The 26303-nt window shown below is 44.3% G+C and overlaps 3 protein-coding genes across 3 annotated transcripts; 1 reads left to right on the forward strand and 2 right to left on the reverse strand.

Annotated features, from left to right (window-relative positions):
• Window positions 1–15: 15 nt before the first annotated feature.
• LOC116356867 (syntaphilin) lies at window positions 16–9522 on the forward strand. Its single transcript, XM_031803535.1, has 5 exons — window positions 16–766; window positions 3675–3779; window positions 4010–4129; window positions 4524–4673; window positions 7140–9522. The coding sequence occupies exons 1-5, from the start codon at window positions 732–734 to the stop codon at window positions 8410–8412; spliced, it is 1683 nt and encodes a 560-aa protein (XP_031659395.1). The 5' UTR covers window positions 16–731; the 3' UTR covers window positions 8413–9522.
• A 940-nt stretch (window positions 9523–10462) lies between these two features.
• LOC109869061 (peptidyl-prolyl cis-trans isomerase FKBP1A-like) lies at window positions 10463–12657 on the reverse strand. The gene is made up of 5 exons (XM_020458901.2): window positions 12223–12657; window positions 12073–12120; window positions 11471–11583; window positions 11003–11178; window positions 10463–10807 (listed from the first exon to the last, which is right to left on the reverse strand). The coding sequence occupies exons 1-4, from the start codon at window positions 12257–12259 to the stop codon at window positions 11050–11052; spliced, it is 327 nt and encodes a 108-aa protein (XP_020314490.1). The 5' UTR covers window positions 12260–12657; the 3' UTR covers window positions 10463–10807; window positions 11003–11049.
• A 5361-nt stretch (window positions 12658–18018) lies between these two features.
• LOC109869630 (protein FAM110A) lies at window positions 18019–21688 on the reverse strand. The gene is made up of 2 exons (XM_020459893.2): window positions 21477–21688; window positions 18019–19895 (listed from the first exon to the last, which is right to left on the reverse strand). The coding sequence occupies exon 2, from the start codon at window positions 19696–19698 to the stop codon at window positions 18436–18438; it is 1263 nt and encodes a 420-aa protein (XP_020315482.1). The 5' UTR covers window positions 19699–19895; window positions 21477–21688; the 3' UTR covers window positions 18019–18435.
• Window positions 21689–26303: the final 4615 nt, after the last annotated feature.

A 26303-nucleotide genomic window follows, 5' to 3' on the forward strand; every position in this document is an offset into this window, starting at 1 on the left:
ACTTGTTACTGTGTTTTTATTCTTAAAGCTATGTAAATATACCCAGTAAATCTTATTTAATGATAAGAGCCTTAATTAATGTGTAAAGTCTCAATTAAAAGAAGTACAAATTCACCATAGGATGAACTAATACTTGTATGTGTAATGCTGATACAATTGCAAGGATTTTAATGAGTCTGTTGAATTTTACATGCCTACATCACTGTTGCCCTGATTATGTCCTTGTCCCTTATGCCCTTGCCACTTGTAAATAGACTGCCTAACAAGCTTTTATCTCAGACCATCCCCAGCAATGGTAGGTGTTAGATAATTGCCGAATGATGCGGCATGATCCACTGTCTCTTTAAGAGAATCCGTTGCAGTGTAGTCCTACGCAATTGCCTCTGTTCACTTCATGGCCGGCTCGGCATGGATTCTCATCAGCAGCACAGCATCCATGTACAGATAAATGCCACGAGTGACCGTTCACACGCATTCCACCAGAAGTCCTGCGGGGACCAATTCTACTCCAGGATGTAGGACTATTTATCGGCCTGGCAAATATGGTACCATAAATGTTGGGAATCGTGTCATCTTTACTGTACTGTTATGTCAGAGATCACAGTCGGGTAAATCGCTGCATGAGAGGAGGCTTGTATTATATCCCCTATCAGTTGCCTATGTAGGGCACAGCCTGGACGTAATTAGTTTGTCAGCTATTCCTGCCTCATTCTGAAGATTCAAAACATTGGATGGGATGTTTAGGTTCACCGGAAAATGTTGGCTGGTAGGATGATGTTTTTAGATTTATACTGGCATATAATCTATAGTAGACTGCTATTTGTTTTCTATCATTTCCATGTATGTTGCACGGAGCTGAAACTGATATTTCGCATGTCTTTCAGCTCCTTGTCAATTCGTCAACATTGAGCGCGGCTTTATTATCGAAAAAAATATTGTGAAGGGAATATTCAGTTTGTTCAAGGACGAAACCACAGCGCTCTTTGCCCTTTGGCATTCTACAGATGATGTAAAGCACTATGCTGAACTTTATTCGGTAATTTCACGAAAACTAGGTAGCCTACTACGGACATAGGCCTATTACTGCATGTTAATCAAATGATCGTATACGGCGTACATGCAACCTGTTAATTCACCATCCTACAGATATGCCGCCTGATGCTCACTATTACGTAAGAAGTACATTGCGTGTCCCCACCACCTGTTGCACAGGGGCCCCTCAATCATTATCCAAGGGTACTGTAGGGTAGGCCCTGCCTCTGCCACTTTCCTGTGTTGCTCAAATGCACTCTGTCCTCAACTGTCCCATTGACACAGTGACTACAGACACCGATATAACATAACATATCACAGGTATGCTGTTTTTGTATATTCGCTGCTTTGTGCTCAGCAGGTTCTTTTGCTTTGATCAGACTTTTTTTTTGCTCCCTTATTGTTTGAGATTGTTTTTAATCTTTGATAGTACAGCAAAGCTATGCTGCTCAGCTCAGTCACAGAAGTGCTGATGAGGCAATCCTGTTTTGCACAGCACTTTTTAAAATATGTCCCTGTTCCAGTTGGGCTGTCAGTTTTGTAATTTCCTTTGCTGTTTCGGTCTCTTCATGGGGTTTTGATATATGTTTAGTCCCATCTGTCTGTGGTTACCGGGGATGGCGTGTGCAGCAGTGATATATGTTTAGTCCCATCTGTCTGTGGTTACCGGGGATGGCGTGTGCAGCAGTGATATATGTTTAGTCCCATCTGTCTGTGGTTACCGGGGATGGCGTGTGCAGCAGTGATATATGTTTAGTCCCATCTGTCTGTGGTTACCGGGGATGGCGTGTGCAGCAGTGATATATGTTTAGTCCCATCTGTCTGTGGTTACCGGGGATGGCGTGTGCAGCAGTGATATATGTTTAGTCCCATCTGTCTGTGGTTACCGGGGATGGCGTGTGCAGCAGTGATATATGTTTAGTCCCATCTGTCTGTGGTTACCGGGGATGGCGTGTGCAGCAGTGATATATGTTTAGTCCCATCTGTCTGTGGTTACCGGGGATGGCGTGTGCAGCAGTGAGATGGCGATGAACTCACAGAATCCCCTGTGCTTTTCCTGGTCTGTCTTGTGAAAGGCTTCTTTATCTGTTGAAGAGCTCCTGATAGCCAGACTGGTTTACTCATCAATGGTCTCCTAACAGGCAGGGCCACAACAAACCGTCAAAATACTTAATTGTTTTATGTTGAAATAGTTTTTTTAATGCACCATATGAGTCCATCCCACTGGACACACCACATAATTTCAATGTGTAAATGTGGGTAATATTTGGTTGAGACGTTGATCAATGAGATTTCAACCTTTATTCACCCACTCAAAAAGACTGCCAGAAGTGTGTTGATATGCGGATGTGTTATCACTATGCTTTCAACCATCTAAAAGGCACAACTAAATTCCAATGGAAAACAATGTCAGATGTTTTGCTTTATTTTGTCATCTAAATGTATTATCTGCGCTTTCAACCATTTTAAAAGCACAACAAAGTTCAAATGGGAATACAATGTCAGATATTTTGAATTTATACAACAATTTGTTCAAGATTCTATGCAGATTATTACAGCAATTGTGAAGATCTCCACAGACCTGTGACCTTTGCATGCTATCTTGAACATGTACGCTTTCTATGATTACATACGAAGTAATTTATAGTTACATTAGGCTAACCTAAACATGTGGCCAAGAATGTGTTACTCATTTTAAGGTTGAATAAATACTGTTACATTCGTTTGTAAAATGGCCTTAACTTTAAGCTTTTTACTGTATTGTAACGACCCTGGGTTTATAACCGCGGAAATCGACTGTGCTCACGAGCTTGTTTTTGCGGCACAGTTGATAGTGCGCCGGACCTCCGGGTCGAGGGTTCGAGACCTGCTCCCTGCCTGTTTCATTACAGTATTAAAAAAATATTATTGAATTGTTTTTGGTTGACGCAGAATAGTTTCATCTGAGCCACTGGCTTAATCGTATTCTTTAACTTTTATTTTGGGTTTAGTTGTAGACGTGAATCCAACATATCATATTTTTTTTAACTTGTCGACAAGTTAATAGGCTATTTATTGTATTGAAAAAGTGATATTGAGTTGTGTTTGGTTGTCAACAAATTCCAGTTTGTCTACAAATGAAAACGTTAATGTTGGATTCACATCTCCATCTCAACCAATAATCAAACTTAAATAACAGGACTAAATCAAATCAAACTTTATTTAAAGTACATTTGTGGATTCATTTGATTTAGTGCTGTTCTTTAACTTATATTTTTGGTTGAGCTGGAGATGTGAATCCAACATATCAATTATCAATTTGTAGACAAACTGGAATTAAAGCCAGACTAAGTGTCACAGATGGAACTATCCACACAGAAGATACATCTCCTTAAAATGCTCATTTGGTTAGGTTGACAACTAATTAATAATGTATATGTTGCATTCACGTCTTCATCTCAACCAAAAATCTAAGTGATTCAACCACTATGTGCCCTGTGGGATGACATAGGACTGAGATTAAAAGTGGATTAAAAGTGGTATCTGGTAGGCAGAGGAAATGTCCACAAAATGTATTGCTTTTCCACAGTAGTTTTTAACAGATTACCTCCTGACTACATCCATTCTGTTTTCTCTATGTTTGTACATCATGTATTACGCAGTCCATCTTTGAGCCATCTTCCTAGTTTTCCTCTTGGAGCCAGCAGCAGGTGGTCCACACCCATGTCACTCCCTCAAAGCCGGAAGCCCTCTGCAGGTCAGCGCAGGTAATGCTGCCCCCTTCTCTCCCTATATGGTATTTTTGCTACTGTGTGAAAGTGATTATGTATGAAAATGATGGCACCAAGAAGCACACGCATACTAGGGTAATTTAGTGCCACATGTATAGTGGGTGAGTTGTTGGAAACAATGTATTGATTTAGTTTGTTTTCTTAATGTTAGTGACTGAAGATAAGTCCAATCAATATGTAACATTAACATTGCCTCTCTGTTACAGGCGGCCAGTGGCCACTAGCAGTGGGCGCCATTCCTATAGCGATGCCTCCAATGCCAACACTTACCCCGGCAGGGCTATTGAGGGTAGTCCTACAGCCCGGACATATCCTGGCACACCTAAGTAAAACAGAGCATCTGTACATCAAATGCAAGACACATGCAAACATAATTTCGTTTTAAGAATAGTTTTTTTTAGGTCGAGGCCAAAATATCATGCAATAAAGATGATTCAGAAGAAAACAGCAAATGTTTTTAGAATAAGGTGCAGCATCGGCCCTGCAATAAAAGGACAAATAAAAAATGTAATGTAGTCTTGAGATTCATAATTTATTATGAAAATCGAAAGGTGCCGAGCTTGCATAAAAACCCCACTGACATCTACTCATAAGATATAAAGCAGGCTGCTCACCTCAGCCTCTCTTATGATTACAGTTCTTTACAGTTCATTATCTGACCATCTGATGCATAACTGATAATCGCCATAAACTCTCCTTCACACCCCTATGCAAACCCAGGCATCAGGTGAAGCATGCAACCTGCAGTGATAACCATGGGATTTGGCCCCCCACACCAGAACAGTACCTCACCCCGCTGCAGCAGAAGGAGGTGTGTATCAGACACCTGCGAGCCAGGCTGAGGGAGAATGTCCAGAGGCTGCAGCACAGGTGAGTCTGAAGGGATGCGTCGTGACAAAGAAGCAGAATAGTGACAAACTTGTTTAAAAATAGCATATTGTAGATATAATAGAAGTGTCTCTTCCACAACCCAGCTGCTTGTATTCAACCACATTATGATTACAAAAATAGCAACCTCAATAACGGTCTAGCATTTCACTACAGAAACTGGCCTGGGATAGTATTTCTAAGACTTCTCTATTGCCTCTATCACCTTTTAAATCTGGAATCCTTCATGGACTACTGTATCTATTATGGATCCCCATTACTCTTTCTGGGGTCCAGCAAAAGTAGGCCTTCATTGTAAATAAGAATTTGTTCTTAACTGACTTGCCTGGTTAAATAAAGGTTAAATAAGAAAATAAAAAAATAGTGCATATGTTATCGTGTGTGTGTGTGTGTGTGCCTATGTTTGTGATGCTTCACAGTCCCCGCTGTTCCATAAGATGTTTTTTTATCAGTTGTTTAAATCTAATTTTACTGCTTGCATCAGTTACTTGATGTGGAATAGAGTTCCATGTAGTCATGGCTCTATGTAGAACTGTGCGCCTCCCTTAGTCTGTTCTGGACTTGGGGACTGTGAAGAGACATCATGTGGCATGTCTTGTGGGGTATGCATGGGTGTCCGAGCTGTGCGCCAGTAGTTCAAACGGACAGCTTGGTGGATTGAACATTTCAATACCTCTCATAAATACAAGTAGTGATGATGTCAATCTCTCCTCCCCTTTGAGCCAGGAGAGATTAACATGCATATTATTAATATTATGTCTCTGTGTACATCCAAGAGCCAGCTGTGCTATACTGTTCTGAGCCAATTGCAATTTTCCTAACCTGTTGGGGATAGGGCTGATTGCTGCCCCCTTTGGGGTGATTGCGTGCCCATGGTAAACAGAAAAAAAATATGTCAAAAATTGCTAATATATGCAATTAAAAATTATTATTGAATAGAAAACACTCTAAAGCTTCTAAAACCGTTTAAATTATGTCTGTAAGTAAAGCAGAACTCTCAGGGCACTCATTCTCCCAAACTCTCTCTTGTCATCCAAAAAGTTGGCCCAACTTTGACGTCATCGCCCCCACCCTTCCCAAGCACCTACAGTCCTGGGAACAGTTCCTATGCCTTCAGCGCGGTGAACATTTCAATACCTCTCATAAATACAAGTAGTGATGATGTCAATCTCTCCTCCCCTTTGAGCCAGGAGAGATTAACATGCATATTATTAATATTATGTCTCTGTGTACATCCAAGAGCCAGCTGTGCTATACTGTTCTGAGCCAATTGCAATTTTCCTAAGCCCCTCTTTGTGGCACCTGACCACACGACTGAACAGTAGTCCAGGTGCGACAAAACTAGAGCCTGTAGGACCTGCCTTGTTGACAGTGCTGTTAACAAGGTAGAGCGGCGCTTTATTATGGACAGACTTCTCCCCATCTTAGCTACTGTTGAATCAAAATGTTTTGACAATGACAGTTTACAATCCAGGGTTACTCCAAGCAGTTTAGTCACCTCAATTGTCTCAATTTCCACATTATTTATTACAAGATTTAGTTGAGGTTTAGGGTTTAGTGAGTGATTTGTCCCAAATACAATGCTTTCAGTTTTAGGACTAACTTGTTCCTTGCCAGCCACTCTGAAACTAACTACAACTCTTTGTCAAGTGTTGCAGTCATTTCAGTCGCTGTAGTAGCTGACATGTATAGTGTTGAGTCATCCACATGCATAGACACACTTTACTCAAAGCCAGTGGCATGTCATTAGAAAATATTGAAAAAAGTAAGGGGCCTAGACAGCTGCCCTGGCTACCTGGATTATGTTGGAGAGGCTTCCATTAAAGAACACCCTCTGTGTTCTGTTAGACGGGTAACTCTTTATCCACAATATAGCAGGGGGTGTAAAGCCATAACACACCCTTTTTTTTTCCAGCAGCAGACTATGATCGATAATATCAAAAGCCACTCTGAAGTCTAACAAAACAGCCCCCACAATCTTTTTGTCATCAATTTCTCTCAACCAATCATCAGTCATTTGTGTAAGTGCTGTGCTCGTTGAATGTCCTTCCCTATAAGCATGCCGAAAGTTTGTTGTCAATTTGTTTACTGTAAAATATCATTGTATCTGGTCAAATACTATTTTTGGGGGGTTGAAACTGCCACGTCTGTTTGGGATATTACAACAATAAACAACTGCAAACAACAAACACTGTTTTTTCCCCCTCTGACATCATTGTATGTGCGATAGAACAGCAGAATATGTACTGCCATTTTTTTACCACACTGCTCGACGCACCTCACCTCAGTTTTGTCCACAAAGCAATAACTAAAGTGCTGGGGTGGACAGTGGTGCTCTTTCCCCTAATGCAGATTCCATCTTTAAGGCGTACCACATATTGATTCTCTGCCCTAGCTAGCCCTCATACTCTCAACCTCTCTTTTTCTCTCTATTTCCCTCTCTCTCAGGGACAGTGAGATAGCTGAGATGAAGACCCAGCTGTGTCGGATGCAGGAGGACTGGATAGTGGAAGAGTGTCACCGTGTCGAGGCCCAGCTGGCTCTGAAGCAGGCGCGCAGGGAGATCCAGCACCTGCACGAGGTCGTGGAGACAGTACGATCAAACCTCGGCACCCCAGAAAAAGCCCCCTATAGCAAAAAGCCATACCTCTCACCGCAGAGACCCCAGCCTACAAAGTCTCGCTCCTGTGGGTGCTCCCCAGCCAGCACCCTGAGCCGCAGCACCGCCTACACCCGGCTGAGCAGTGAGGCCCTCTATGTGGACCGTAATGGAAACGCCCCAGGGCCTGACCTGCGTGCAGCGGCACAGGTAGAAAGGGGGCGGACCCACCTGCTTCTGGAGGCGGCCCTTCTGTCAGAGCAGCAAACCCCGTCTGGCCCCGCCCTGGTCCACGGCCCCTCCTCTACCATGCCACGCTCCTCCACCTACGAGAGGCTCTGCAGTGGAGGGGCTGTGCTGCCCGTCTCCCACTCCTGCCAATCCCTGAGTAACAGCTGCAGGTGCAGTGGACACACCTACCTCCCTCATCACCACCTCTTCCTTCACCTCCCCCAGGAGGAGCCCTCGGCTGCAGTGGCGGCGGCTGCTGCTATCCCCGCGAGGGAGGCAAAACCGGAGGTCCGATCCCAGGCCTGCAGCCCCACCATGACCTGGGTCTCAGAGGAAGGAGGGGGAGAGGAGCTGAGCATCATCTCCCTGGCAACAACCAACATCACCCCAGCCTACTCAGAGCAACAGCTGTTCCCTCTCTCCTTGTCTTCCTCCCCTCCTCCCCAGCTCTCCTACAACCTAAAGCCACTGTCTCCAGATGGCCATGTGGAGATGACAATGATGCCAACAGTGGCCCAAACCTGCCAGCCCAAGCCTGGGCCAATGTTGTCACCAGAGAGGCAAGGAGGTGTGACAGGGGTGGAGGATGAAGAGAAGGGTGAAGCTGTTGAGGCTGTTGAAGTTGACGGTGAAAACGTTGTGGGAGGGGAAGAGGGGGTGGACAGTGCTCCCCAGCGGAACTTCTGGAGCCGATACTTCCTGGTGGACCTGTTGGCAGTGGCCATGCCGGTGGTGCCAACGGTGGCCTGGCTGTGTCATGGGGCCCCGCGGGAGGTCATGCCTGTGTACCACATCGGTTCTCTGTTACGGGGTTGCTGCGCTGTGGCCCTTCACTCTCTGCGACGCGGGGGACGTGGCCCCACAAGCATGAATGGGGCGTCCAATAACTGACAACTTTACCCCTTAGCCCCCTGACTTCCCTCACAGCAACCATGCAACCCCAACCTCTAACGAGTCACAGCCAGAACAGCAATCAGACTTTGATTTTGACTTGAACTTATATTGCTTTTTATTCTCCACCCACCACGTCTGATTTGAGGACTACCTTGAGATTTACATGATTTGTTTTAGATTTGTAATAATGCCTAACTATCTAGGAAATCAAATGCAATAGTGATTTGATGGGGAATGCGTGAGCCTGCGTGAACTTCTTGCCACTGGTCTACAGTGGCTCCCATGACTGCACAACTCATTGCATGTAAACCTGAGAAATGTTCAACCCTTTGCTATTAACTCACCTTAAACAGAACCTTCAAATACACACCTGCTACATTTGAACCTCGAACACTTTGACGTACTGTATTCTCCGTGAATCTTCTCGTTGTCTTTGAAATTGGGGTGAACATGGTTCACCTTGTTAAACATCAGCAACATTTTCTTTTAGAGCTAAGTCAATGAGGGACCTGAGTGGGAGTTTGAGTTGAATGTTTTTGAAAAAATAATTTTCTCAAGAAAATAGATGAGGAAAGTAGATGTTTGCACAACGAATGGGAGATTGGGAATCTATTACTTTTCAGGGATCAAACGTTTATCTTCTGGTTTCATTAATTGTATTAATAGTCAAAGGATAAGAGTAAAATTCTGAACAAGTCTAGCACTGTCACTATCCATGTCCAAATGCTGAAAGCAAGTACAATGCCAGCTATGTATGCATTTGTTGGAAATACATTTGTTGAATTTCAACATTTACAATATTAGGAAATTATCAATTATTTTCAAAAGGCTAGATATTTCTTTCAAACATTGCACTTTTAGGACTATACTTTACGTTTCATCAAACATTAACCATGCAAGTCTACTTTTGAGCCACATTATGCCGCTAATGCTACAGTGATAGATTCTCAATGATTCAAATTCAGAAGTCAAAAGCAATAAGAAAAAGCTATGATGAAGTCTTTACAAGTATTGGTAAAATTGCACAAAAAAGCTGTAGAATACAAAGTGTAAATAGACCTGGATGTATTTCTTCTTCCCTTTGAAAATAAACTGAAAGTTGCCTTTGTCGGTTTGTCATCTATTGAAGTCTGCTTCGGGAGAACTAGACACATGGGAATCAATATGAAATAAAAACATTTGAAGTCTCGTTTTGACATTGTTAGAACATATCCAAAGCTCTTAATGAGGAATATAATACATTTTTATTAACCAATGGGGTGAGAGTTGACTCATTGGGAAGGGGGGCAATTTTACATATCCAGTTTGCTGATGTTCCTGACAATGTGTGCTGTGGTACTGGGTATGAAAAACATTTTTTATCACAGATCAAGTTTTGCTATTAGAACAAAGGTTTTCAATTTTGCATTCCCCTGTGATTACTAATGGATTTCAAACATGTCCTTAGCACTTCTCAGAGCATCACTAGAATTGGTCTACAGTGGAGAACCATTTCTCAGATACTGCACAACAGAATAAAAACAGTGACGCAAGTAACATTTAATGTAGACATTTTTTCTTTCCTATATATCCTATTTAAAAAAACACAATATCATGCCTACTGGGTGTTAAAGGATATTTTTTATTCAAACACACCATAGGAAATTGACCCATTTTGTTGCTTGAGAGGAAACTATACTTGTCAGCATACTCTGCGAGTTCTGTACTATAATAATGACCTTTAATTATGCATTTATATATATATATATATATATATATATATATATATATATATATATATATATATATATATATATATATATATATATAGTCTTGCCAACAGAGTGTGCCATGCTATTCAGTGTTTCATCCAGAAAGTTGATGCAACTGAAAAAAATCTATATCAAAACATCACTAATATTAATTTAAGTCAACTTCTGTAATCCAAATGACATTACCTGATCCATTTAGGTAGTCTTTTTAAAATATTTTTAAATCACTTATGTCCACATTTTCAAAAAAGTTTCTAAAGCAAGGCCACTCACAGAGCCACAAGAAATAGATCAAATTGAATATGTGTGTAATGATACTTTATCCCAAATTTTGCCAGTACCTACCCCTGATGGCAGGCATGACTTACAAATTTGAAGTAAAAAAAGAAAAAAAAGAATACCATAAACATACATAACAGAATAAAATGACATGATATCTGAAAGGTATGGCCTATGACTTGTTAGGGTGTCCTACGACAAGCTAGATCAAGGATAAGGTATTAAGCAAGCGACAAAAACACATTTGAATCTAAATGGAAAGGAGAGTGAAGTGCTGAAGCTATTAGACAGTCTTTTACAGGAGTCAAGTGCATTAATCTTCCTTTAGCCTTTTCCTCCATGTTCCCGAGATAGGAGTCAACCTGCAGAGGGGGACAAGGATAGTTCTGTGGTTAACAGGAGAGATGCGACAGAGGGGATTATGGGAGATGAGCACCAAAGCTTGTTACACACATTCTAATGAGCTCTTAAGCTCTTACCACTGTAATCTACTCTGTAGTTAAACACCAACAGTGGAGCGCAATTATTGTAGACGATTTTTTGTAGAATTCTCTCACCCTGAAAATCTGAGTGGAATTAAACACATAACAAGTGCACACAGGCTTCACTCCAAGCCCATCAGCTCCACATCAAAGATCAGTGTAGAGTTGGGTGGGATGATGCCAGGGTGCCCTTTGCTGCCATAGGCGAAGTCTGGCGTGCAGGTCAGGGTCGCCCTCTGGCCCACGCTCATCTGAAACAAAATATGTCCTATTTTGAAGATGTCATTCAATAACATAACCCTCCCATTGTGTCCTTACAAATCACTCCTAACCCCATTTTTTTAATTTTCCAAACGAATGAAACAAATGGTTTAATCATTCCATTTACATTTTAGTCATTTAGCAGACACTCTTATCCAGAGTGGTTCACGACTTACAGTAGTGAGGGCATACATTTTTCGTACTGGTCCCCCGTGGTAATTGAACCCTGCATTACAAACGCCATGCTCTACCAACTGGGCCACACACCCAGGAGAACCTTACCTGGCCAACCCCCTCCTCCCAGCCACGGATCACCTCCTGCTTGCCAATCTTGAACTTGAAAGGCTTGCCTCTGTCCCGGGATGAGTCGAACTTGGTTCCATCAGTCAGTGAGCCTGCGTGCAATAGAGTATTGAAAGAAAGTCATAGATCGGTGTAGCGAACGTTACAGTATTTGTGAGGGGACAAAAATGCAAGTAGCTAGCAGATAGCACCCATATCAAAATCCCCTGGATAAATAAATATCCACAGTAAACTGATAAAGCTATTGCACAATGGAAAGTTGGTTAACACCAGTCTTAATAATTAATTATCACTGGTTTTCAGCAGAAAACTGTCAAGCTATAAGCTAGTGTTAGCTAGCTAGTTTAGTTAGGGTGTGTAGGTAGCCATTATAGCTAACTAACTAGCTACTCGTCGTAGAAAAACGACGTACTTTTAATTAGATAAGAAAATGGTGTGGCAATTATTACGTAGTTTATCAGACTATATCAGCTTTGCATATTAGATTGTCCAACAAATACCACAACACTTATGTTGCCGACGCAAGTAGAAAACTGACAATAGCTAGCTAAGCTAACCAGCGAGCTAGCTCGCTGACTTACCGACATAATGCACAACGCATGTCTGCCCTTTTTTGGGAAATGTCTGGCCTAAAAGATTGAAGAAAGGGTGAGAATTAGCCAGGCCTTATGTAAACAAATTTAGCTATATCCACTTAACCAATTTAATCATAATTGCTGTTTGTTCCATACCATCACCCGGGGTTATGGTCTCGATTTCTACTCCCATTTTCGCTCTCCGACGCACAAAACTGTAAGCGGAACTGGAAGTCCAAGGGTGTAATCGTTAGTCCAAACAGTTTCAAAACGTTCGGTTTTGCAACTAAAACGGGAGTTTCTATTGGATATATTGGAGGTAGATCCCGCCCCCTTTTGTTCTGTTTAAGAAACGTTTTGCAACAGAATCAATGTAATGAATGTGCCCCAACGCATTGAAGAGGGCAACCGCAATTAAATGGGCCAATGCCAGTTATGATGAGAATTAATGCCTAATCGTTCATATCCTCCTGAGACAATTCCTTTTTGTCCTTCGCTAGTGGGCATCAGTTTTTGGTCCGTATCTCATACAAGCTACTGTATTAAGTGCTTTTCTCCTGAGTGGACAGTCTGGGCTTTTCAATTCTATCATGTGTGAGGTGTGACCTTGACAACTTCATTTTCCTGGTTGTTAAAAAAAAATGGCTGCCAACAATTAGCACATTTTAAAAGTGTGTATGTATTAATTATTTGTGAGCTTGGTGTTAATTGTTAATAGTAAGTATATATATCAGGAATAGCTACGCGAGTTGTCAGGACTGTAATAATGTTTTCACATTAACCAGTTCGTCAATCTAAGTAACATTATTTTAAAAATCCCCATCAAAATCAGTCAATTTAAACTAGAGATATCAGTTTTGAACTGATAACTACAGTATTATGACCACACTATGGAAAGGGGATACTCTCAAGCACACAAGTGTCATGGGTTATCTGAAGGTAACCCATACAAACAATTGGAAGTATGGAGGGCATTCAAGGATTTCTCTTTATTTGTACTATTTGCTACATTGTAGAATAATAGTGAAGACATCAAAACTATGAAATAAAACATATGTAATCATGTAGTAACCAAAATCAAAATATATTTTACAGCCCCTGGTGCGAATCCAGTCTATCACATCCGGCTGTGATTGGGCGTCCCACAATTGGCCCAGCGTCGTTCAGGTTTGGCTGGCATTGTAAATAAGAATTTGTTCTTAACTGACTTGCCTAGATAAGTAAAGGCTAAATAAAATTTAAATAAATAAAAAGGTGGTTGGCGTCTTGACTGACGACTGCGTGTTGAGCCCATCTCCTCTATCAGTTGAATGTATGGCTTCAACCCTGAATAGAGGGAAAACAAGAACAGTTAGTGGCCTAGGGCTAGCTACACATATTTAATGTTATGCAAATACAAAACATCAAGAGGAAGTGTGCAGCAGGATGTTTGAGAAGAAGCATAAACGCAGGTATGTGTAAGTGAAGGTGTGAGGCAGTATGTTGGATTTAGAGAGGAAGCTATTGTCAGAGCAAGAGCGCTAAAGCAGCCTCTTAGGAGAGCCAAGAGTGTGCATGACTCACTCTCTGCCTTGCTCTCTCTGGAGCTGGAGGCGTCGTTCCTCGTTGATGGGGTACAGGTGGAAGAAGACCAGCCCTACCAGCAGCAGGGTGATGGGCACAGGGGCAAACAGTACAATCAGAGCAGTCATCATGTCCTCACTTTGTCTACAGGCAACTGCACAGTACACTCTTTAACCTAAAAATGGTTATTCGGCTGTCCCCCTAAGAGAACCCTTTGAAGAACCCTTTCTGGTTCCAGGTAGAACCCCTTTGGGTTCCAGGAAGAACCCTTTCCCCAAAAGGGTTCTACTGGAAACCAAAAAGGGTTGTACCTCGAACCAAAATGTTTTTTCCTATGGGGACAGTTGAAGAACCTTTTTGGAACCCTTTGTTATAGTGTACCCCACAAAGCTGCAGTACAAACAGGCATACAAACAAATGATACACGCATGCATGAACACAACATAAATTGAGATATGGTGATAGAAACATTAAATCTGATTTTACATAATAAGGAGGAGAGAAAGGGAGAGGAGGAGTAGGTGGATGTATGACTCAATGTTAGTCATGGTTGAGATTCCAACAGACAGGCCTCCCCTAGCTTACTGCAGAAGGCGTAGCAGTAGAAAAAAAGTTGCTTCAGGTCCTTGCAGCAGGTTGTTTTTCACAGCGAAGTCATCTACCACGTCCGGGAGTATGGACCTACATGAATAATAAGAGACTGGTTCGCAAATCAGACCAAACGCAGATTATGTAACAAGCACTGTCTGGTGAATCGATTGAAGTGTAAACTGGCCAAGTGTCAAATCAGCATATTAGAATATTCAACACTTGACAGGCTGTCATGGGGGTTTATGAATGAATCATCAAGTCAGCATTTTGTGTGTGTTGAGTGTCATTCAGAGTGACAGAGGCAGAGACAGAACTGGAGCAGAGTACAGTAGAGAGCAGAGACAACGCTAAGCCAGAGTCGTGGCCTTCTAACTGCAGACTCGCCAAGGCAGCAGGAACACGGTTGCCAAGCTGAATCCTAGCGTCACACACGGCCACGAAGGCTGGCAGTAAATACGAAGGAAAAAAATGATTATTACTGTAAGCATAAACTTGTCATAAAGGGAGAAACAATGTTGTGCTCACAAACCAATGGAGATTGTAATCTATTTCCAAGCCCGTACCAGAGATGGCTGTAACAGTGAAACAGCTGTAGTTGCTGCAATCTGTTAGGACAAACAACCATCCCAGATATTAAACACTAACAAGAGAATGTCTCGTGGCTATAGTTTTTGCCCTTTAATAAGGAATAAGTGGTTAGCTTCCAGAGACGAATACCAGCTACACAAATATATAAAATCATAAAGAGTATGATATGCCAGATTGGAATAGAATTGTGTTCTGTCATCTGTGTGTTGAACCAATCAGACCGTCCTTTTGTGGCCAAGAGGGTGTGGGGTGTGTGATACAACTATGTGTGACGTTGACAGAACTGTGTGTAGCAACAAGTAATGTCTTACCAGCAGAGACAGAAGGTGCTGGAACTGGGACCCAAGCACAGCTGCATGGGTACAGAACAGTGCAAAGTTCCCCAAAGACATCTAAGGGACAAATGTGCATTAGTTGACTCAAGATTGTCATTTTTTGTTGATCTATTTGGATGCAGTCCAGGCAAGGATTTATCTAGAAGGCAAGTGCAGCAAAGAGAAAGCCAAGGTCCAGTCGTTGGCAAGGAACATGGCACACTAGCATCTTTAGAGTGGAGAGATAGGACACACACTATCCACACTAGAGGGGAGCTGGAGACAAAAATGTGTTTGGTATTGTAGAAAACTGAAGAAAATACTTACTCACCATGACATAAGTTACTTTAGTTCCAAGCCTATCCATTATTTAGTCACCTCCCGGCTCTAGACTCTTTAACACGTTCAACTGAACCTTGACCTCCCATGTGCTTTGCTCTAGCAATTCTAAACTGACCACACTAACCCTAACTCCATTGTTCTGACCGTTGACTCACTCCGCAGCTCTTTCACCCCCAGGAAGAGGACAAGGCAGCAGAGGAAGAACAGCCCACCCATGACTAGCACTGAGGTCAGGAAAACATTACAACGGGGGAAAAATACACAAAACCTCACAGATAAACAAGGCTACACAAACACAAGTCCTTCACATGTATGCATAAAATGCACAGGCCTATGGGTAAACAAAGAAGACAAACTCACGTCCTTGAAATGCATGCTCCCACATGCACACACACAAACGGCCTTTGTTGTGCTAAGGAAAGTTAATTAGTGTAATATGATATCCCTGGCATTATAGGTAAGTTCACTTCCACAGACAAAGAAACGCTGCTAAACCAACATAGTAGGAGAGCGGTATGTACTTCAGTGCTGGGTTAGGCTAGGGTTTGAGACTGGGAAACATTTACTTGCAGTGTGTCTCAGAGGGGAAGTAGTACCATGGTCTGTAGTAACGGTTTGTGGTGAAGGGGTGTTGTGAGGCAGCTCCTGGCTCTGGTCCAACTGCTGACATGCCCCAGCCTTCTCTGTGTAGAATACAGCCACAACCTGACCCTGAATCACAGAGGCCACCAGCTCCACACTCATTCCTATCAGAGAGAGAAGGAGAAACATACAGACCAAGGGACAGGTGAGACTGAAAAACTGAAATGTATGATTTTATCAATTGTTACTGCATGCAATTCGTCAACACAATATGAAAAACGAGACAGTGGATATCAAGCTCCTACTGTAGGCTGTGGCAGAGTGTCTCATGCTCAGCGAAAGGGAAGGCACATTAATACACTGTCAGGAAAGAGACAGAAACCATGGTGAAAAAAAGGGGTTTGTGATACTGTAACTAGAGTCATTCAAGAATTGCACCTTGTAACCATGGTTACACTGACACAGGAAGAGTATGGAAGGCAGTAACCATACCGATGCCCTAAGGAAAGTAAATGGTACTTCTTGTTTCATACAGTCAGGTAATTCTCAAGAAGCAGCGGCAATAACCCTGCAGAGATCAGGCGACAGCCAAGTGATTTGTTTGGGATACATACAGTAGTCATGGTGATACAGACATGGAGCAAGGCAAACAGTGGTTGAGGATGTAGAGGATAAAGACTGGGAGATAGGGTTGGCGGGTCATACTGTGTGTGAAGGAAGAGTAGATCACAGGCTGGATGTCATGAGGGTAGCTTGAACAGGCAGCTTGATGTGAGGTACCAGGGAACACTGAAGGCTTGCGACATGAACTACAGCAGGACATAGGAGAAGAAACCAAAAGGCATGGAGACAACCACCCTGAAAAACACAAAGATACAGAAAGGGATGCTCTGAGAAGGACAGCTAGAATGGATAGCACTGCCAAAAGTCAATATAAAAATGGGCGGCATTACTGAGATCCACTAACCATGGCAGGAGTTTGTCAATGGGTGTCAAGCCGCTGAGGCTCACTAGCCTGAAGGTAGGGATGGGTCAGTTCCTCTTGAAGGATCAGAGAAACATAGAAGGCCTCAATCTGCAAAAGAGCCAGGGACAGAAAGGACTCCAGGCCAGAAAGGACTCCAGGCCAGAGAGATTAGACAGACAGACACGAGACAGTGGAGTTGACTGACTGACATGCAGGCAATGAGTAACATTACTGACCTGTAGAACATCCAGCAGGAACATCTGTAAAGCCACACTAAAGTGTTAGAACGCAAAAAGGTGCAAGAGGATGGAGAACCAAATAAATGCTTCTGAAAAATCAAATCATTGTTTCACGTTGTCATTAAAATCAGGAGTTGCTCAAGTTCAAATGGAGTAAAAACACACTAAGCCAAATGTTCAACAGAAACTTCATATCGAATTGGATTCCTATGACCTGGTGAAACTCTCCTGTAATTTCACCCAGTCAGACCCAACTCTCCTGTAATTTCACCCAGTCAGTCCCAACTCTCCTGTAATTTCACCCAGTCAGTCCCAACTCTCCTGTAATTTCACCCAGTCAGTCCCAATTCTCCTGTAATTTCACCCAGTCAGTCCCAATTCTCCTGTAATTTCACCCAGTCAGTCCCAATTCTCCTGTAATTTCACCCAGTCAGTCCCAATTCTCCTGTAATTTCACCCAGTCAGTCCCAACTCTCCTGTAATTTCACCCAGTCAGTCCCAATTCTCCTGTAATTTCACTCACCCAGTCAGACCCAACTCTCCTGTAATTTCACCCAGTCAGTCCCAACTCTCCTGTAATTTCACCCAGTCAGTCCCAACTCTCCTGTAATTTCACCCAGTCAGTCCCAACTCTCCTGTAATTTCACCCAGTCAGTCCCACCTCTCCTGTAATTTCACCCAGTCAGTTCCACATACCTTTCCCGCTCCAGCTGCACCCCTCGAAAACAGAGAACATGAATGATGAACTCACACACCTCAAATCAGCTTACTTTAACATTGTTAAATGGTATTTATTTAGAAACAGATCATCTGAACATACAGTAACAAAGCAAACCAAAAAGAAAGACTTGATGTATTTCTCATTTTTTAAAAACAGAACACAATTCTGATAACTTCCTTGTAATCTGACCGGCTATCTTTTTTTGTCAATAAAGGTGAAACGGGTGGTAGTACAAAGTACCAAATATCTTGCACAAATGATGTCCAACACTATCATACTGCTTTAACAGACATTTCTTTCACTATTAGTACACATCAGTCCCTTCCTTTCATTTTCATTGTCATTGGTTGGTTCATACGGCAGTCACACTTCTCCAGTTTTTTTTTCTCTGTACAGGAATTATGTTTAAAGTGTACCTCCATATTTTTCTCCCCTGACTCTATTTACATCAGTCTCATGGCCCTACATGTTGGTGCTCCTGGCAGTATCCTTGGATTGGCGGATACCATAAAGCCACTTGATCACTCTGGCGTTCCTCTCAATGACCGAGACACCATAGGGAGCCGGCTCTGCAGGCCCACCGTTCTCTTCTTCCTCCTCATGCCCTGCACACTCTGACCCAGGAGCACTGGCACTGCGGAACTGTGCAAGGGACACAATGTCCGAGCCCGGCCCCTTCAGCACCTGCATCTCCGAAGGGTCCAAACCACACAGGTTGAAGAAGCGCTCCAGGTCAGTACTGGCCCGGGAGTAACGGTCACTCATGTCTGATTTGGAGCGGGTCAGAGAGGGCCGTTTCCTGGAGGACGGGCGAGTGACCGACGGGGAGGGCGGAAGTACAGGGTAGTTGGCTGGGAACTGAACGGGGGTAGACGGGGAGTTTGGGCTTGGGGTGTGGTCTTGTGGTGGAGGGGCTGGGACTGGTTTAAGAGATGCAGGGCCTGGTGCATAGGTAGTTCGGGGGTGGAAGAGACGAAGAGGTGACATAGCGTTGTGGATCTGGGTGTGTGGATGCAGAGCCATGGGCTGCAATGGGAGATGCATCTGCTGCCGTGCTCTGAAGGGCTTCCTCACTGGCATGGTATGGTGGTGTTGGGGTATTACGTCCACTCTACGTATGGTCACTGCAGCAGAACATCCAGAAGGACTTAGTGGGCCAGAGGCATTTATCCTTAATTTGACTGGGGTGGACCATTCAGGGCAGGGGGTCGGGATCCCCTCAGCAGCCCCAGCAGAGAACGGAGAGGGACAGGGAGAGATGGTAGTGGTGGTGGGGCAGTCAGGGGCCTGACTACTCTCCACTGGGTCCATGGTGGGAGAGGTAGGGGGAGTTTCAGCCTCACCCATCCCGTTGATCAGGTTACTCAGGTGCTCCAGGTCCAATGGAGCACTCCCTTGCTGGGTGTAGTTAGAGCGAGAAGGTTGGGTCTTACGGGTTGGCCGTAGTCCGGTAGCCGGGGACATCAGAGGTTTGCGCATGACAGGCGGAGGCACTTTTATTGGCTGCTGCTTGGAGGGGGCCACCTGACTCTTGACGTATTTAGCCTTGTCTGCCGCCAGCCTCTCCACTGCGCTCTGCCTGGGCTCAGCTGCTGCCGCTGTTCTTGGTTGGAGGAGGAGGCGGTTTGGCATGCGGTTGGGCGTCCCAGCAGCCCTCACCGGCTGTGTCAGGACAGGCTGGGGGGTCTCCACAGGCATGCTGGAGATGGGAGTGGGAGGTAACATGGGTGGGTTGTCCTTGACTCCAGTCTTTCTCCTGCAGTTTTTGGCCACCTAAAGTCAAACTTCTTTGGATGCCATCAGTCCAGAATCCTACTGTCCCCTGAAAGTTGACAGGGTTTTGCTCTTGGCGATATGATTCCTTCTTCGTCCAGTTCCCACGGGATCTCACTTGATCCCTGGTGCCTTGAAGTCTGGATGTTCTGTAGAAAAAGGAGAAACACCATCACACAGACAGCAGCTTACACACCATCAGATATGTGTCAGAGGAAAGAGACAACACATACAAGCAAGCAATCAATATAAATTCACAGTTACCTCAAAGACAGAGGGAGAGATACAGAGATACTGCCCCAATGTAACTGATACAGCAACTCACACTAAGCACTATAAAGTGCTGTGGTTGATTCAGGGATATTGTAAGTCAACAGTATAATGGCTCCTCCCACTGCACCCACAAAACCCCAGGTTGCAGCCAATCACAACACAGAATGTTATACATCTGAATAGAAAAGGGACGGGTCGGATGCAGGCCATTGGCTGCGGGTCCAAACATTTATCAATTACACCTGGCACCCATCGATCTCAAGAACATAACACAATAAACTTCCACACTTAATTTTCATTCATTTTAAGGCCAGTGAAAAGCCTGAGCTTGAGAGAGGACTGAAGAAAAGTGTGGGGGTGGGGGGGCTCACCAGCTGTCAACAAACTATTGTTTGGAAGAATATCCATACACACACCCCAACAGCTGTTAGAGGGGAACAATGCCACTCCATCTTTAAATAAAGCTCCCAGTTGCTAGGGGGTAGTGCTGGGCTTGGGCTTCCTCTAGACTGCAGACCCCAGGGTTGTCTGGTTTGTATTTCTGAAACCGTAACACTTGACCCACCCATCTAGGAGTTGTAGTCAGTCATCATCAATTCGTTATCTGAATATTTGTTTTGCTTAGAAGAACACACATTATATAGGTTTTTTCTACACCAGTAAATTTGCTGAAGATCAGTGACCACAGCAACATAAACATTAACTTGAGAGCTGGATACAAGGGGGTTGGGTCAGGGAAATGATTCCATGTATCTGACCCTACTGGGGAACAAGAAGTTAAGAGTGTAGGCCTGTTATTAACTTCTAAAGAAGTTCCTATTGTGTGGTGCCATGCACCGTTGGTAGATAAAGTGCAAAGATATCAATGACAAACCAGTATTCATTGCTTTATGAAAGAGGAAGAGTGAGTTTAAAATACACCACTCTAATAGTCTGTGTGACAGACACATTCTCAACATGTTTCTCATTCCACCAGGAGCAACAACTGTCTCATTGCACTCTCACCTGCATGTCCTTATCTCTTTATCTCAATGTTGCTTCTCCTCTCACACTCACACTCCTACTGTACACACAGTACAATGCATGTCAATGAGGGCAGAGGACATTCTATTTTATTAGGCCAAGTTCTCCAAGTACAGTAATACCGGACACAAAGTACAGTGGTATGTAAAATAAACATACAGATCCTTCTCGTTCAACCCAGGCTCAAGTCTCAGCTTGTTCCATTTAGGAAGAAAAAACACCTAACACCATGGGATGACCCAGGAGGTTAATGAGAAAAGAATTGTAGAAACTTACAAGCCAGGTATGTACATGAAACTGAAAGGACCTCTCACACAAACACAGTCAAGGCCTTATATAGGGTCTTGTCCTAGTGTTCTTTGATCCTGTTTGTTTGAAGGCGTTGGTTCCTAGGACACACACACTCAGGCTTTTACAATCCAATGAAAACTCACCTTTAGAGTGGAAGTAGAATCTTACAGGTCCCCAACGGAACTCTAGGCCTCTCTACAGCTCATCATGCCACAAAGGATAACAACTGTAGAATTCTACTGTAGCGTGTGAATGTGTTCCAGAATGGAAGGGAGCAACAGACCAGCCAAACCTGTCAGACGACTCATGTGCTGCTCCTCCTCCTCCTTGTTCTACTCCCTCCCCCACCTGACTACTCTGACCAATCATTCCTACATAAGGAAGTAGACCGGGTTCTGTCACATGACAGTTTATTTTCCTCTAATGATTTATTCTTCAAAGCATGCTGGTGTTTGTAATAATTAACCTGTTAGACAATAATAGACCCATCTCTGATCAGAAGGTCAGTGTGTGGACCATAGACTGTAAAAAGAGGACCGTTGTTGAAGTTAATTGTCAAATGAAACATAATATTGAAATGAATGAAACATACATTGTGTACAAAACATGCTTTTCCATGATAGATTAACCAGGTCAAAGCTATGATCCCTTATCGATGTCATCTGTTAATGAAGGGGAGGAGACAGGATTAAAGAAGGATTTTTAATCCTTGAGACGATTGAGACATGGATTGTGTGTGTGTGCCATTCAGAGAGAGAATGGGCAAGACAAAATATTTAAGTGCCTTTGAACAGGGTATGGTAGTAGGTGCCAGGCTCACCGGTTTGAGTGTCAACAACTGCAACGCTGCTGGCTTTTTTCACACTCAACAGTTTCCTGTGTGTCTCAAGAATGGTATACCACGCAAAGGACAACCAGCCAACTTGACAACCGTGAGAAGCATTGGAATCAACGTCAGCCAGCAACCCTGTGGAACGCTTTCGACGCCTTGTAGAGTCCGTGCCCCAACGAATTGAGGCTGTTCTGAGGGCAAAAGAGGGTGCAACTCAATATTCCGAAGGTGTTCCTAATGTTTTGTCCACTCAGTGTACTCAGTGTGCATATTCTGATATGAAATGAGAAATTGTCGTTTTCAATGAATTTATTTCTCCTAGTACAAAACTTTCAGAAACTGTAGTTTCCTCACAATCTCTGAAAAAGTTGTTTGTTTAAAAAGTGTTTACATTTCAACAAAAAACATTAAACAGGAACCAGCACCCAAGAGTATAAAAATAGACTTGAAGTAAATGTGTTTTTGATCTAAAAATCTATGAATGTACACCATTTCTTTTTTTGAATATCATATGCTCACATAGGGAGGCTTTACGTCAAAGTGAGAACCTTGTATATAGTCTTATTCTATTGTGTTAATATTTCCTTTTTTGCAAATTTTCCTTACTTTTAAATCTGCATTGTTGGGAAAGGGCTCGTTAGCATTTCACGGCGAAGTCTACACCTGTTGTGTCACGCCCTGGTCGAAGTATATTATGTTTGTCTTCATTTATTTGGTCAGGCCAGGGTGTGACATGGGTTATTGTGGTGTGTTTTTGTCTTGGGGTTTTGTGGGGTGTCTAGCATAGTCTATGGCTGCCTGAGGCGGTTCTCAATCAGAGTCAGGTGATTATCGTTGTCTCTGATTGGGAACCATATTTAGGCAGCCATATTCTTTGAGTATTTCGTGGGTGATTGTTCCTGTCTCTGTGTTTGTTTGCACCAGATAGGCTCAGTCACTTTGGTTTTTCTTTTTTCATTGTTTTGGAAGAGAAGAGAACGAGCGCCATTCTCCTTGCGGAGATGGTGCTAAATACATCAACACGGTCGGTCCCTGGGATTGGGCTGGCCAACACGATTCGTTTTGCTTGGAAGGAAAAGGAGTTGGAGCCTTTAGGACGGGAAACTTTTGGAAGGATAATATTGATGGGGATTCTAAAGCTGACGGTGAAGGACGTGTTTTGTTTCCAAGGCAACTCGTTGGAGGGAGCATACGATGTGGCACTATATACAGAGGAGAAACACGATGATATCCTGAGAAGGGCAAGAGCAGTGGGAGGCGAGAGGCCGATGAGCCACTATGAAATAACAAGCCTGGCGAAGAATAACTTTAGGGTTGTAACTGTCAACATTTACAACCCATACGTTAAGGATGAAGAGGTGAGGGCCTTTCTGGGGAGATACATGGATAACGTCTCCTCAGCAAGGCACCTCAAAGACTCCCTTGGGTTTTGGAATGGGAGGAGAGGCTTCCAGGCCCTCCTCAGAGAGGACCCAAAGGGACATGGTGGCTACCTACATCCTCCTGCTATGTTCTCCCTAGGGGCTGACAGGGGGACGTTGTTTTATACACGTCAGCCCCCATTTTGCAGGCGCTGTATGGCCTACGGCCACATATTCGCCTCGTGCAGCACAAGAAAATGCAGATTTTGTGGATCTGAGGAACACGAGGCGAAGGATTGTGACAAGCCTAAGGCGTGCCACGGGTGTGGCTCGTCAGCACACCTGTGGCGGGGGTGCCCGGCTCGTCAGAGGTCATATGCGTCTGCGGCTGGGGGGGGAGCAGGAGCGGGGGATGGGGGAAGAAGAGGGGGGGAAGGAAGCAAGCCTCATGACCAGAGTACAGGTCCAGAGGGGAAGGCCGCAAGGAAGGAGGAGGAGCAAGAAGCGGCGGATGGAAGAGAGAAGGAAACGGAAGGCACGGGAGTAGGAGAACCAGGAAAAGCGGCGGAAGAAGGCAACCGAGTGGAGGAGCATGAGAGAGAAGAAAGCGAGGGAGGAGTGTTGGAGAAGGAGACGGTGGAAGAGCAAGTGGACTGGGGGGAAAGTGCCCTGGTGGAAGAGATGAGGGGTATGGTGGAGGAGCTGGTGGGGGGGGAGGGTGGTATCTCTCCACTACCGCCATCACCAAAGAAGAGAATGAAGAGGAGGGTGCGATTGGCCGACAGTGAGAGGGAGGGGATGGCCAAGAGAGTGATGGGGGTGGGAGAAACCTCTGGGTTGCTGCTGGTTTCCCCAGGCCCTCAACTTCTGTTGGGTGGGGACACACCTAACAAGACTCAGGACTGGGTACAGGAGGAGGTGGGGAGTTTTTTGTTTGGGGACTCAGCCTCCCCGATTTTTTTCCAATCCAGCTGCAGCACTGGGGAGGGGGAGGATTGTGGGGGTAGACCCAGGGTGCAGGGCACCCCGGAGCCAAACACTATTCCTGCATCCTGGGTTGGTGAGATGGAGGAAGTGGGGGGGATGTCGGGAGTACGGATGGTGTTTTCACCGGTAGATATGGAGCAGGGGAGCATCGGGTGAGTCTCCTGTTTTTGTTTTTTTCTGTCTGGGTTTAGAATTTGAGTGTATTACATGTTTTTATTTGATTCTTTCATGGGGTCTAATTTTACTTTTGTTACTTTAAATGTAAGGGGTTTAAGGGATTTTGTTAAGAGGAGGGCGGTTTTTAGTTATTTGGAGGGTGTGGGGTTTGATTTTTGTTTTTTACAGGAGGTTCACCTGAGGGATGGAGGGGATGTTAGTAGGTTTAAGAGGGAGTGGGACAAGGGGGAGTCGGTTTGGGGTATTGGGGGGGTGCACTCATCGGGGGTAGGGATTTTGTGTGGGCACAGGGAGGTAAAAGTGGAGGATTCTTTTGTGGTAATGCAGGGGAGGGTTATAGGGGTGGATGTCACGATAAGGGATTGTAAATTTAGATTAGTGGTGGTGTATGGGCCACAGGTGGTGGCAGACAGGAGGGAGATGGTGGACTGTCTGACGCCCCTGTGTGTCACAAATAGGAAATTAGTGATAGGGGGGGATTTTAATACAGATTTAGGAATAGGGGGGGATAGCAGTGCAGGCGCCATTACCAGGCTAATGGCTTGCCATGGTCTGGTTGATGGTGGTCTGCACACTACTCCGAAAATGGCCGGTCCTACATGGCGCAACTCCAGGGGGGTTGAGCGGAGGCTCGACTATATTTTTGTACCCAGGTCTTTGGGTAAGTTGTCTGGGCGGCTGTTGCCTGTTTTCTTTTCGGATCACGACGGGGTGCTCCTGCAGGTGGGGTCTCCAGTCTGCCTCTTTGGTAGGGGGTACTGGAAGTTAGATCGGGATGTGCTGGAGGAGCAGGCTTTTGTTGACAGGTTTTATGATTTCTTTTGGAGGCTTGAAGGCCTCCGGTCCATGTGCGAGGGGGTGTTAGAGTGGTGGGAATTAGTTAAGGTGAGGATTAGGGCTTTTATAATAGGGTATTGCAAGAGGAAAAAAAGGGAGGAGAGGAGGGAGGTGGATCGTATCCAAAGGTTAATTGAACTCGAGTATGAGGCAGGCAACCTCGGCGGGTCGTTTGACTGGGAGAGATCCGCTACCCTAAAGGCGCAGCTCAGGGAGTTGCAGGAGCGGAAGGCTCGAGCTTTCCTGGAGCGTGCGCATAGTGGCTTTCTAGAACACAATGAGACTTGTTCCGCTATGTTCTTTAAGTCGGTTAGGGCCAGACAGAGTAGGAAGGTAATGCATGGCATTAGGGAAGAAAATGGTAGTATAGTTAGAGAACCAGAGGATATGGTCAGGGTGACAACTGATCATTTCCAAGGTTTATTTAAGGAAAGGGAAATAGATGTAGAGCAGGGAAATGTGTTTTTAGAACACTTGTCCAGGCGGTTGCCGGAGGACATTAGAGAAGTGATGGAGGCCCAGATTTCACTAGAAGAGGTTGAGAGCGCTCTTAGGAGGATGGGAAAAGGGAAGGTGCCTGGGATGGATGGGCTGCCGGCTGAGTTTTATCTCAAGTTTTGGGGTATACTTGGACCAGTGGTCCTCGAAGTCTTGAAGGCCATCCTTGAGACGGGGGTCCCGGGGGGATCAATGGCTGTTGGTGTGCTGTCACTTTTATATAAGAAGGGGGAAGTAACAGACCTTGGCAACTGGCGGCCATTGACCATGCTGTGTGT

This window comes from Oncorhynchus kisutch, linkage group LG24 (assembly GCF_002021735.2).
Source record: "Oncorhynchus kisutch isolate 150728-3 linkage group LG24, Okis_V2, whole genome shotgun sequence".
NCBI lineage: Eukaryota > Metazoa > Chordata > Actinopteri > Salmoniformes > Salmonidae > Oncorhynchus > Oncorhynchus kisutch.